Genomic DNA, 12,729 nt, shown 5'->3' with positions numbered 1-12,729 from the left:
TCAGCAGCAGGTAGCACCCGGAGAAGTGCCAGAAACAGGCACTACGAGGATGCGTGAAACGGTGCTCACCCGAAGTTACACAAAGGAGTCCCACGTCGCCGGAGACCAACTTAGAACGTCGTGCAATGCAGGTTAGAGTGCTGTGGACCCAGGCTTGGCTGTGCACAAAGGATTTCCGCCGGAAGTGCACAGGGGCCGGAGTAGCTGCAAAAGTCGTGGTTCCCAGCAATGCAGCCCAGCGAGGTGAGGCAAGGACTTACCTCCACCAAACTTGGACTGAAGAGTCACTGGACTGTGGGGGTCACTTGGACAGAGTCGCTGGATTCGAGGGACCTCGCTCGTCATGCTGAGAGGAGACCCAAGGGACCGGTAATGCAGCTTTTTGGTGCCTGCGGTTGCAGGGGGAAGATTCCGTCGACCCACGGGAGATTTCTTCGGAGCTTCTGGTGCAGAGAGGAGGCAGGCTACCCCCACAGCATGCACAAGCAGGAAAACAGTCGAGAAGGCGGCAGGATCAGCGTTACAGAGTTGCAGTAGTCGTCTTTGCTACTATGTTGCAGGTTTGCATGCTTCCAGCGCGGTCAGCAGTCGATTCCTTGGCAGAAGGTGAAGAGAGAGATGCAGAGGAACTCGGATGAGCTCTTGCATTCGTTATCTAAAGTTTCCCCAGAGACAGAGACCCTAAATAGCCAGAAAAGAGGGTTTGGCTACTTAGGAGAGAGGATAGGCTAGCAACACCTGAAGGAGCCTATCACAAGGAGTCTCTGACGTCACCTGGTGGCACTGGCCACTCAGAGCAGTCCAGTGTGCCAGCAGCACCTCTGTTTCCAAGATGGCAGAGGTCTGGAGCACACTGGAGGAGCTCTGGACACCTCCCAGGGGAGGTGCAGGTCAGGGGAGTGGTCACTCCCCTTTCCTTTGTCCAGTTTCGCGCCAGAGCAGGGGCTAAGGGGTCCCTGAACCGGTGTAGACTGGCTTATGCAGAATTGGGCACATCTGTGCCCAACAAAGCATTTCCAGAGGCTGGGGGAGGCTACTCCTCCCCTGCCTTCACACCATTTTCCAAAGGGAGAGGGTGTCACACACTCTCTCAGAGGAAGTTCTTTGTTCTGCCATCCTGGGCCAGGCCTGGCTGGACCCCAGGAGGGCAGATGCCTGTCTGAGGGGTTGGCAGCAGCAGCAGCTGCAGTGAAACCCCAGGAAGGGCAGTTTGGCAGTACCAGGGTCTGTGCTACAGACCACTGGGATCATGGAATTGTACCAACAATGCCAGGATGGCATAGAGGGGGCAATTCCATGATCATAGACATGTTACATGGCCATATTCGGAGTTACCATTGTGAAGCTACATATAGGCAGTGACCTATATGTAGTGCACGCGTGTAATGGTGTCCCCGCACTCACAAAGTTCAGGGAATTGGCTCTGAACAATGTGGGGGCACCTTGGCTAGTGCCAGGGTGCCCTCACACTAAGTAACTTTGCACCTAACCTTTACCAGGTAAAGGTTAGACATATAGGTGACTTATAAGTTACTTAAGTGCAGTGTAAAATGGCTGTGAAATAACGTGGACATTATTTCACTCAGGCTGCAGTGGCAGGCCTGTGTAAGAATTGTCAGAGCGCCCTATGGGTGGCAAAAGAAATGCTGCAGCCCATAGGGATCTCCTGGAACCCCAATACACTGGGTACCTCAGTACCATATACTAGGGAATTATAAGGGTGTTCCAGTAAGCCAATGTAAATTGGTAAAAATGGTCACTAGCCTGTTAGTGACAATTTGGAAAGAAATGAGAGAGCATAACCACTGAGGTTCTGATTAGCAGAGCCTCAGTGAGACAGTTAGTCACTACACAGGTAACACATTCAGGCACACTTATGAGCACTGGGGCCCTGGGTTACCAGGGTCCCAGTGACACATACAAGTAAAACAACATATATACAGTGAAAAATGGGGGTAACATGCCAGGCAAGATGGTACTTTCCTACACTACTCCTTTCAGATCAGCAGCTTCCACTTCAATGCTGTATGAGGGCAGCCCCAATGTTAGCCTATGAAGGGAGCAGGCCTCACAGTAGTGCAAAAACGAATTTAGGAGTTTTACACTACCAGGACATGTAAACTACACAGGTACATGTCCTGCCTTTCACCCACACAGCACCCTGCTCTAGGGGTTACCTAGGACACACATTAGAGGTGACTTATATGTGGAGAAAGGGGAGGTTTAGGCTTGGCATGTACTTTTAAATGCCAAGTCGAGGTGACAGTGAAACTGCACACACATGCCTTGCAATGGCAGGCCTGAGACAAGGGAAAGGGGCTACTTAAGTGGGTGGCACAACCAGTGCTGCAGGCCCACTAGTAGCATTTAATCTACCGGCCCTATGCACATAGAGTGCACATTACTAGGGACTTATAAGTAAATTAATAGTCCAGTCAGGTATGATTCAAGGTTACCAAGTTTTAAGGGAGAGAGCATATGCACTTTAGCACTGGTTAGCAGTGGTAAAGTGCGCAGAGTCTAAAAGCCAGCAAAAGCAGTGTCCAAAAAGTGGAGGGAGGCAGGCATAAAGTTAGGGGTGACCACCCTAAGGCTGTCAGGTCTAACAAGCTGCCTCTTCATTAGTATATCAGACCGTTTTGCTTTAAAATGTATTAATATTCCTGCTGCCCTCTGTGATCAGAATGTGATTGTGAAGTGATTGGAGTGTCATAGTGAGCTGGAATGAATACAGATGGTTCTCAGAGGAGTAAATCTGTATTCCTAAATATTACACACTAGTGTGCTGCCTTATTAGCATATAAGTATGTAACCTCTTTCCAAATAAGATATTCATATTCAGTTTTTACATTTGTAAATGTTATTTCTAAGCATTTAGTGCATCATAATAGGAAATGAATAATTGCCACCAATCAACACAAAAACAACGATAATTTTTCCATTATTGGAGGCCTCACAGATGCTTAGTTATCAAAAGGCTACTTGTCAACAAATTGTTGTTGCCAAAATCGCATAAGATTATTTTAGCAATGGTGAACTTGGTTATGAGGACTCAGTTTGCAGTGTACATATTATGAATATTTACCACACTGACAACATGCTGTCCTTCCAAGCATCAGACCAGATGCAAGCTAACCACATAACTGATATATGTGTGTGTGTGTGTGTGTGTGTGTATATATATATATATATATATATTTATTTATATATATATATATATTTATTTTTATATATATATATATACACACACACATAACTGATATATGTGTGTGTGTGTGTGTGTGTGTGTGTGTACATATATATATATATATATATATATACACACACACACATATCAGAGACAAAGGATACAAATTCTAAGGGAAGTGCCCTGCAATGTTTACTATATGCAAGGAAAGCGTTTACCGGACACTAGACTACCAGACACTTTGTTCTGCAATCTAAATGCTAATGCTGGCTTCACTACACCAAAAGGGTAAGGTATTCAAAAACACTTAAAAAAAACAAAAAAAAACTTGTTATATTTAGAGGACTTTTTTTCCAGGGGAGTATTCAAATTATTGCTATAATTGTACCATAACTGTGCTACTGATATACAGAAACAAAAGCACTGCACATTTGGTAAGAGTTTGAATGAGTATTCAGTTTCTTAATCAGCGGACATGACCTTAATGATAGTCAGACCCACCCTGCTCAAAACTGTAATATAGCATTATAACCCACTGCTGAGGGCTATAACGGTTGTTAAAGGCCCTGAACCGGAGTTATGAGGAGAAGGCCTTTACCAACTGGTATAGCCCTAGGCAAAAGGGCTACAAGGCTATTAGAAAATTCCACCCACTGAGGGCAGAATGTTCCAACTTAAAAAGGGAGAAACAAAAAGAAAAACATTGGAATTTTGGAGCGCCGGGGTTATACCAGCCATTAAAATCCCAAAGCTAACCTATTTTCTTAAGTGGAGCTGCCAGCATTCCAGTGTTCTAATCTGTGTTGAAGGGCATGATTGATACCTCCCAAAAAACTGACTTGTTCTTTCCAGAAGAAAAAATAAGCTGTTTACTTCCCGAATAGGGGAACCTGGGCTGTCAGTTCAAGGCCCATAAGTTAAATCCATCAATTAAGTTAACCAGTTCATACTGCTCAATAGCTCAGGAAGACTTTAAGCAATGAAAAGGAGAGATGTAAGAGCACAGACCAACTTGTCTGATCTGTGCTATTTATCCAATGACATCGTGTGAACTATTTAATTACTTTGCACTTCCCTGCAGTTTTGGACCAGAAAGAAGTTATTTATTTTGTGCTCCACAAACATAATTCGATCAATAAAGTAATTTATCAATCCTATAAACATAAAAATGATTTCGGAGTAAAATAGCAGGTTGTTAGACTTAGTAAGAAATCCCATAACACAGCTTTTCTTGCATTGTACGTCATATGTAGGTGCATTTACAAGGGTAAATCACAATAACCCGACCACTGGACTGGTATAGAAACTGCAAACTTCTTCCATGTTGTTTTTTAGGCCAGGTATAGACATAACATTAACTGTGTTGCCAGACGTCTGTTTTCAAAAAAATATTTCAAATATATGCCTATAATTACAAGGATTTTCATTCAGCCTTCTCCACTCCAGTGCTCTGATGAAATGACAGTCAAACGTGTTTGCCATTGACCCTCCCCATCCTATAGCAATAGGAAATAAGTCTGCCCATTTCAGACATTGGCTGTCTTCACTGGGAGTGTCGGCATTTTGTTTGTGCACATCCGCCAAAGAGTTTTTCCACGTAACGGCAAGGCTAGTAGACCAATATCTGTTTTAATTTTTTAGTACTTTTTTTTGGCCAATGTTCTTGCTTTTGAGGGCTCAGCACATTTTGTCCGTGACAGTGTGTCTTTCATTTTCATGCTTTTCACGACTTGTTGTTTTTCTAATCAATCCTTGACCAAATTTTTATTAACATATGGCTCCAATAATTAGATTAATAGTATTCAATTTACACCCTCGGGACATGTAAGACTTCAGTTAGCAAAATGTGGATTTAAACTTACAGGTTCCTACTCTTGCGTATTTAGGGACAAACATTTAACTCAATGAGCGACCCTGCTGTCCATACTGTGCGTTCTCTTTTGGACATAACTAGTCATTGTATTGCCTGTTTCCTCAACTTCAGTCTTATCAAACTTTGTAAATTTGTGACTTTAATGTACTCACCAGCCTGTAGAATGAATGATATATGTAATGCAACAATCTTCTTAAATCTCCCTTGAAGGTCCGGGTAGCTCTCACCATCAGAGGAACAAAGTATATTAATGTCCTACTCTTTGGCATCAACAATCCTGCTTGTCCTTAAATGTTTGTTCTGCATGATGGCTGGAAACTAATGTGTGGCGTTGACTCAATGCTTAGGCATCACTTTATAATTGAAAATGTGATTGAGGAGAGAGATTGTAATTGTGTTTGCTGACGTTTGTATTTGGAACAAAAAGGGATGAATTTAGGTTTAATAGAGGCTAGATTCACAAAAATATCATGTTGATTTCATGATTTATTTTTGGAATGAATGAGCCATGGTTGAGTGACAGAACAGATTGTTCTGTTTTAAACATTTAGCTGTAAAATAAAACTTCAGTGCAGTTTCCAATGCAGCTGGATCACTTTCATGCAGTATTTTATACAATGCGATTTCTTTCTAAATTGCACATACACAACTTAGGAAACTACACAGGTGACTATTAAGGTCCCCACGCAGCAAAAAAGTCAAGTGTAACTTTGCATGGTTTTACTTGACAACTGCACACAATAACACCGAGAGGTGAACAGATCAAGCCTTGAAAGGTTCATATTTCCCAAAGCGTGACCTCTTCCTGATGAAGATGTATGTTTAGGGTAATGCATATCTTTGCTCCTTCTGTATCCCGAATGTGTTTTTGCATTTGGCTACCTTCATGCACCCCCTCTCATCCACCACATAGCATGGGTCAGTGGGTCAGGCCTCTTTAGCCATTAGCTCTCGTGAACTGAGAGTGACCCCATTTTGCCTGATCACATATGCACATCTGCCAAAAATAAGTACCCTTCAGTGCTCAGACGCCTGGGTGAATAAATTACTGTGCCAATATTTGCATTCTTTGCCAATTATTACATTGTAGTCATCCTTGCGAGTTCAAACTATGTCTTGAGATTACAGTATTTCATATGTCAGTCAGTACTTTTTACTTGGGCCAAAACGAGTACAATTTCCTGTAAGAAAAATGTAAAAGCTTTATTGCAAACACATGTTCACCACATTTAGGTGGTGACTTTTGTTCTTTTTATTTTTGTGCATATGTTTGCAATAAAAAAAAAAAAAACTAGCTGTCACACTATCCTGTCAAGTTTTGGGCCTATTGACAATGCCAATGCTTGCCACTGCCAAAAAGCCTGTGTGGTTTGATCATATATTTGTTCTGCATGCCTTCACGCCACCACACAACATCCGTGAGCATGCCTATGCCATAGCCGTCCACTTTGTGTGCGGGACTGTGCATGAGGGCTACAGCCCCCTGGAGCCACGTGGCACTTTCCTTAAGTCTGCAGAAAACCATGCTAGGTTCCATGCAAGCATCAAAGGAACCCTTTTCCGAAATATCCTGACATTTTGCACGTAATATCAGATGGGGAATCGTGAGTGAGTTAAGAAATAGACCCTTCTTTGCACACTGCTTTCTATTTGAAGCATTCCAGTTAGTGCGCTGATCGTGTATGCAATGTTTGAGTGCTAATTGAACAGTAGGCAAGAACACAACATAAAAGTTACTTCATTTTGAATAGACTTGTCTTGCACAGGACACAATGAACTGCACACAAACAGAAACATCTGTGTCCTTGTCACCTCATAAGGTCGTTGTGACTTTGAGAGGTCTCTTTACAAATCGTGTGTGACAGCAACCTGTCTTCGTTTGAATAACAAGAACTGAGTGTCTCCTCTTACTTCCTGCCCCTTAGCTACCTTATTCCTCTAAGATTAACCCAGTACAAGATTTCCGTAGGTGTTCTGTCATTTTCAATACATCACATGGACACACATCGCACGCCTTGTAATTATGTGGGACCAAGCAAGGGAGGGCTGTTTTTGCTGCACTCTCCAGTGATTCATCCGCTGTGTCTCAGATTTATCAATACATGTTTCTGATGACCTGTGAGAGGTGATCTCTCCTTGACTTCTCTCAGATACTGCTGGCTTTCTGACAGTATATATTCAGGTAGTCACCGGTTCTCATGCCGCTAGGCCATTGTACTGCTCTACGCAGTGCGGCTCCGCGTGATAATGTGACATTCTGACTCCAGACAGCTGGGTGGTGTTTATAACTGGATCCAAGAACAGACCCGACCCACAATTCCCACATTTTAAAAAGTGCCTGTTAATTTTGTGACAGAAGGGCCTACTCACTGCAGGCAAGCAAGTCATTTGCAAGCATCCAATAATAAAAAATAAAAAAAAATGAAAAATGTAATAACTGCCAGATTTAATCTTCTGCATGGTGACTGTTGGCAGGTTGGTTACTGGAAGGATATGGAGCAAGAAGAAGCAGCCGAAAGGGTGAAAACTGCAGGGAACGAGTCATCCATCATCCTGACAGCGTTAGAAGGAAACACGGTATACCACATCACCGTGAGGGCGTACAACAAGGCGGGATCAGGACCACCCAGCAATGCAGTACGCGTGACCACCAAGAAAGCACGTAAGTACCTTGTTTTGGACATCTGGGTTTTGACAGCAAAAACAGAACTAATGCAAACATTATGCAGTTTCAGTCACTGACTTTCCTCAACCAGCCTCTGGCAGCCATTGGCTGGAGACTTTGTCAGTCACAAACTGGCTTAGCCTAAGGTAGGGTAACCACATTTTTAAAACTGAAATCCAGGACATGTCACAAACATAGAAGTAGGACTACATTATCACAAGTACCGAGAGGGGACAGAATGACTTAAAAAAACAGATCTGACCAGCATAGAAAACACAGACAGCGAGGCAATGATGGGAATATATTAAATGCTAATTTTACTGAGAGTGTCATCTGTGATAATTATAGTGAGTTCTGAAAAGCCTAGTAACATAAAAGCTTTCCTCCTTGGTTCAGGTCTCTAAAAACTGCCGAGTTTAGTGTAATCTGCTGAGACAGATGATCAAAACCAGGACTGTCCTGGCATATCCGGGATGCCTGGTCGACCTGGCCTAATTGAGTATTCATCTCTCACTTGATGCTATCGGCTGAAGCTTTCTGTCTCCACTCAAGCTCTTGCTCTGAACTACCCGACAGACTACACAACTTTAGTCCTCTCTGCTGGTTACCACCTATTTGTCTCACTCAATTGCACTAATCCTAAAAGCAGTAGCCCAAAGGACTCAGACTAATTGGTTTGCTAGCCATTGTTTATGTTATACATATTGATTTCAGCAATTTTCATGTTTTGTCTTTCTCTGAAACACCCAACATCTATCAAATGTTTCTTCGGCTCTGAAGCAGTGTCGAAGTGAACAAATAACTCACTTGTGTGCAACCTGGAGATCTGATGCCTTATATATAGCTTTTTTTTTATAGTTGCAAAGGCTCTGATTCGTAAAACTGGATTTTTTGAGACTGCAAAATTGGATTGTGGTAGGTATGTTTAAAACCCAAATTGCAAATCAGTAACATATTACTGAATCACAATGTGGGTCTGCAAGAATAAATCAGTATTTGGAAGGGGTGTCTTTAAGACTTTTCTTCCGAATACCTATTAATTAAGGCAGGTATTAATGTTTTTCGACTGAAATCTTGTCACAAACCATTTAGGTTACCACCAACTCAAATGAGGTGGTAACATTTATAGAAGAATATGGCCCGGGCTCATGGCAGTTGTTGAATTCGGGGGCAAACATTTGATGTACTGTGGTGAGCCGGAATTACTGAGCCCCAACAATAGTGAACAGGAGGCACCTAGGTACATGATTACATAAGATGCTTAACTGAATGTTACAGGGAGAGTAAGCATAGCCAAGGAACACTGGGAGAAGTTTTTAGGGCACAAGATAGCAGAGAAGGAGTGGGAGAGGATATTGGCTTACAGTAAGGGAGTGGAGAGAAACACTAGGCTTAAGTATATTCAGTTCAGCTTTCTGCATCAGATTGATCTATTGTTCATGAAAGTGGTGGGAGATATCTGGATATGAGCCTACGCCTTGCTCTTGTTCATTGGAGTCAGACTTCTATCATATGGCCTGGGGTTGTGTCCAGATCAGTGCATATTGGCCTCAAACAACTATGCATTTAAGAGGGACCCTAGTTAAAGAAATGTAATCCAGAGACATGTCTATTACGTTGATTTCCCCACCCCATACCTAAAAAAAGCAGATAATAGAGTATTAGGTAAAATATTATATTCATATGTTAGGAGTGGCGCCATATGGCAAAGCATTAAACCTAATTTATTGAGAGTTTGCCCCACACCACACAGTGGACCATCTTCATGATCATTAGATTCAATAGAACAAACAGGGACATGAAAAGAAAAATGAATTTTGAATAGCTCACTTTGTTTGGCAGTGGTGTGGGATTATATAAGATATCTACATTTTCATGGGTTTTATGGGAGAGGTTGCTTCATACATCTACTTGTCCTGTAAAAAAAAATCCACTTGCCCCTTTGGTGCCATGTATCGCGGTGACAAATTATGTCAGCAATCTGAATATATAAGAGCTCTGACAATAGCCTCTCTGATCATGCAAGGACTCGTACTATAGTAGGCAGGGATGTGAAATTTAATCAAATATTTACTTGTCCATGGGACAGGTTGCTTTATAAATCTACTTGTCCTGTAAAAAAAAAACAATTTTGCCCTTTGGTACAGTGTAGTACAGCAACAACTTATGGCAGCAATCTCATTATATAAGAGCTCCGATAATAGCCTTGCTTATTCTGCCAGGGCTAATACAGGCTTGAATACAAGTAATTTCCTTATTTTGTCACCGTTCTGCAGATCTACATACTGGGGCTGGAGGCACCGGTAAGCAACAGTTCCTGGGATGGAATGCCTTTTTGAGTCTGTGCCAACCTACTAACTTGCATGTTATAAGAACTTTCAGCAGCTCTTTTCTAATCTTTTCCCATGCTGATAAAGGTTGGAAATTTACTCCTGACAAGGGCAGAAGTAAAACTTCTCCCAGGGTTGGGAAGAAAGTGGGTGGAGGGTAAGTCAACTAGTAAACAGATTCTCGTATGAGCAAACCTACACCTGCATATTTGCTTGTGCTAAAATACAGTTAAGACATATTTTCTAAGAGTACAATGTTCTAGTCTACTTATGTAATTTTTTGTGAATTCATGAAATACATAAATCTGCACTAATGCAAGACATCTACGCTGGGCATACTTTTGTGACTTTCTGTAAGAATTGAGCCCCTAATTAACTCTGGTGTTAACCAAGGTCTTTTGTTATTATAAAAATGTTATCTCTGTCTTTGTGACTGCTGGCTTCACTATCAATGATAGCAGTCTACTGTTTCACAAGGAGCATATCAGGACACAAAGTAGTTTTGATCAGTGCCAGCAACTACTGTGGGCAATGTGTACTTTTTGAGACCAAAAAATATTTCTGCTTTTTGCCAATGTTTGTAACAATGGTGAGGGCCCAGTAGCTTCCACAACAATAACATTTTACAAAGGCCATGTCAAAATCTCACATTGACAAAACCAAAAGGTTGATCACCAAAGTCAGATCCATTAGCTTTTCCAATGCTTTCTTATTTTCATTTTTCCCATAATCTTGTTCAGACTGGTTACGCTGATTCTTCCATTATGACTATTTTTTGGGAATACAGCATGCATCAACAAAATTCACTCAATGACGCTTCAAAGAAATGGTATCTAAAAAAAGTAATTTAGCAAAACGTTTATTTTCCTAGTTCCATTTTATGAGAACATTTTATTTTGAATGCAAACATTCATTAATGTTACTTGCAAGCTTTTGCAAATATTTACATCTAATCAGAGAGCATTCTGAGACCATTGTACATAACCTTATACTTAGGGGTAGGCGAAGAATTCCACTCCGCCGGCGTAGTTTTCCCACTACTTGCGGAGTTCCGAAAAACTCCATGAAGTGACGTGAAGCAGAGCTTTTTCTCTCATTCGCGCTCACCAACCTTAAGTTGGTGAGCAAGAGAAATCGCTAAGTTGGGCGAGCAAGAGAAATCTCTAAGTTGGCGAGCAATGTTTCTGAATGAGAGCGGTCGCTGCAGGCTGTGAATGCTCGCGTTGAAGAAGCTGCTGCTCGAGATGAAAATCTACTCGTGCTGCAGAAAGAAGTTAGCACCCTTTGATGTGCTCTGCCTGATGCCGTTCTTGCTGATTTTACAGCACAGGAGAAACTTCTGCCACTGAAAATCAGCACGAACAGTGCGACTTACCCAAACTCCACTGCTCCTTGAACTCTGCATAGCACGGCTGAGTTTTTTTGGCATTTTGCAGAGATCCCCATAGCAGAACTCCGCCCTGGCCTTGTTGAACTTTGCAAATGTGTGTTTAGATTTTTTACTTCTTATTTAGAGCGCTTACTGTAATAGTAAGGACTTTGCATTAATGTAAGGACACAAATATTACCTCAACTGCAGACATTTCCCTTTCCTGCTCCATAGTGTGGTACTGTAAACTGGCAGCCAAGGAGTTTGTGCTGCTGGGGGTTGGACCTACTTGTCCCAGGGAGTAAAAAAACATGAAAACTTGTTGTCCTTGACCCCAAACAATATGTCCTGGGCGTCCAACTATAGGAATTCCACACTCCTGAGGAGGGCTTGAATACTAGCAATTTCCTTATTTTGGCACTTTTCAGCCGATCCACAGCCTGTGGCTGGGAAAAGGGGTAAGCAGTCGTTCTAGGGTTGGAATGCCCTTTTGAGCCTGTGCAAACCTACTTACATGCATGTTTTAGGGGGTTTCACCAGTTCTTCTCTAAACTTTTCCCATACAGAGAAAGGTTGGAAATGTACTCCAGACAAGGGCAGAAGTAAAACTTCCTCCAGGGCTGGAAAAAGTGGTTGGAGGAAAAGTGGACCTGTAAATGCTCAACAGATTTTCACATGCATATGTGCTTGTGCTAAAATACAGTTCTATGAGTGTGATTTCCTGGCCTACTTATTTAAATTATTGTGAATTCAAGAAAGCCGTAAATCTGCACTAATGCAAGGACATGTTCTACATGTGCATTTTTGTGATTTTGTTTAAGAACTGGGACCCCTAATTGGTTATCCAAGACCTTTTATTTGTATTAAACTTCTATCTCTCTCTATCGGTTGGCTTCACAGTGAGTGACAGGACTCTACTCTTTCACAAGGAGCATGTTGGCACATAAAGTAGTTTTGTTCAGTGCCCTGAACTACAGTGGCAAGGGGTGCTTTTCGAGACCAAAAATATTTTTGCTTTTTGCCAATGTTTGTTATGATGATGATGGTCCAGCAGGTCCCACAACAATAACGTTTTATAAAAACCATGTCAAAACAAGACATGCGTTGACAAAACCAAAATGCTGACTATCAATGTCAGACCTATTGGCTTTGCCTGTGCTTGAGTCTCCTCATGTCATGTTTCAATAATCTTGTTGAAACTGGTTACACTGATTTTTCCATTTAGAATTTTTTATTCCAATTACTAACATGCATCAACACATTTTACTGAATGATGCTTAAATGAAATGGTACCTAAATTTCACA

At 41.9% G+C, this 12,729-nt stretch overlaps 1 protein-coding gene across 6 annotated transcripts in view; it reads left to right on the top strand.

The window, feature by feature from the left end:
* Nucleotides 1-12,729, top strand: part of CNTN5 (contactin 5) — a 3,179,309-nt gene that overhangs the window by 3,121,416 nt on the left and 45,164 nt on the right. For all 6 annotated transcript variants that reach the window (XM_069202389.1, XM_069202386.1, XM_069202392.1 and 3 more), the window contains one exon: nucleotides 7,536-7,722. In XM_069202389.1, coding sequence (XP_069058490.1) covers nucleotides 7,536-7,722 — 187 coding nt within the window. The remainder of the gene's footprint in view (nucleotides 1-7,535; nucleotides 7,723-12,729) is intronic.

This window comes from Pleurodeles waltl, chromosome 8 (assembly GCF_031143425.1).
Source record: "Pleurodeles waltl isolate 20211129_DDA chromosome 8, aPleWal1.hap1.20221129, whole genome shotgun sequence".
In the NCBI taxonomy this organism is placed as follows: domain Eukaryota; kingdom Metazoa; phylum Chordata; class Amphibia; order Caudata; family Salamandridae; genus Pleurodeles; species Pleurodeles waltl.
The sequence above is the reverse complement of the archived record's forward strand: the minus strand, read 5'-3'. Positions and strand labels throughout refer to the sequence as shown.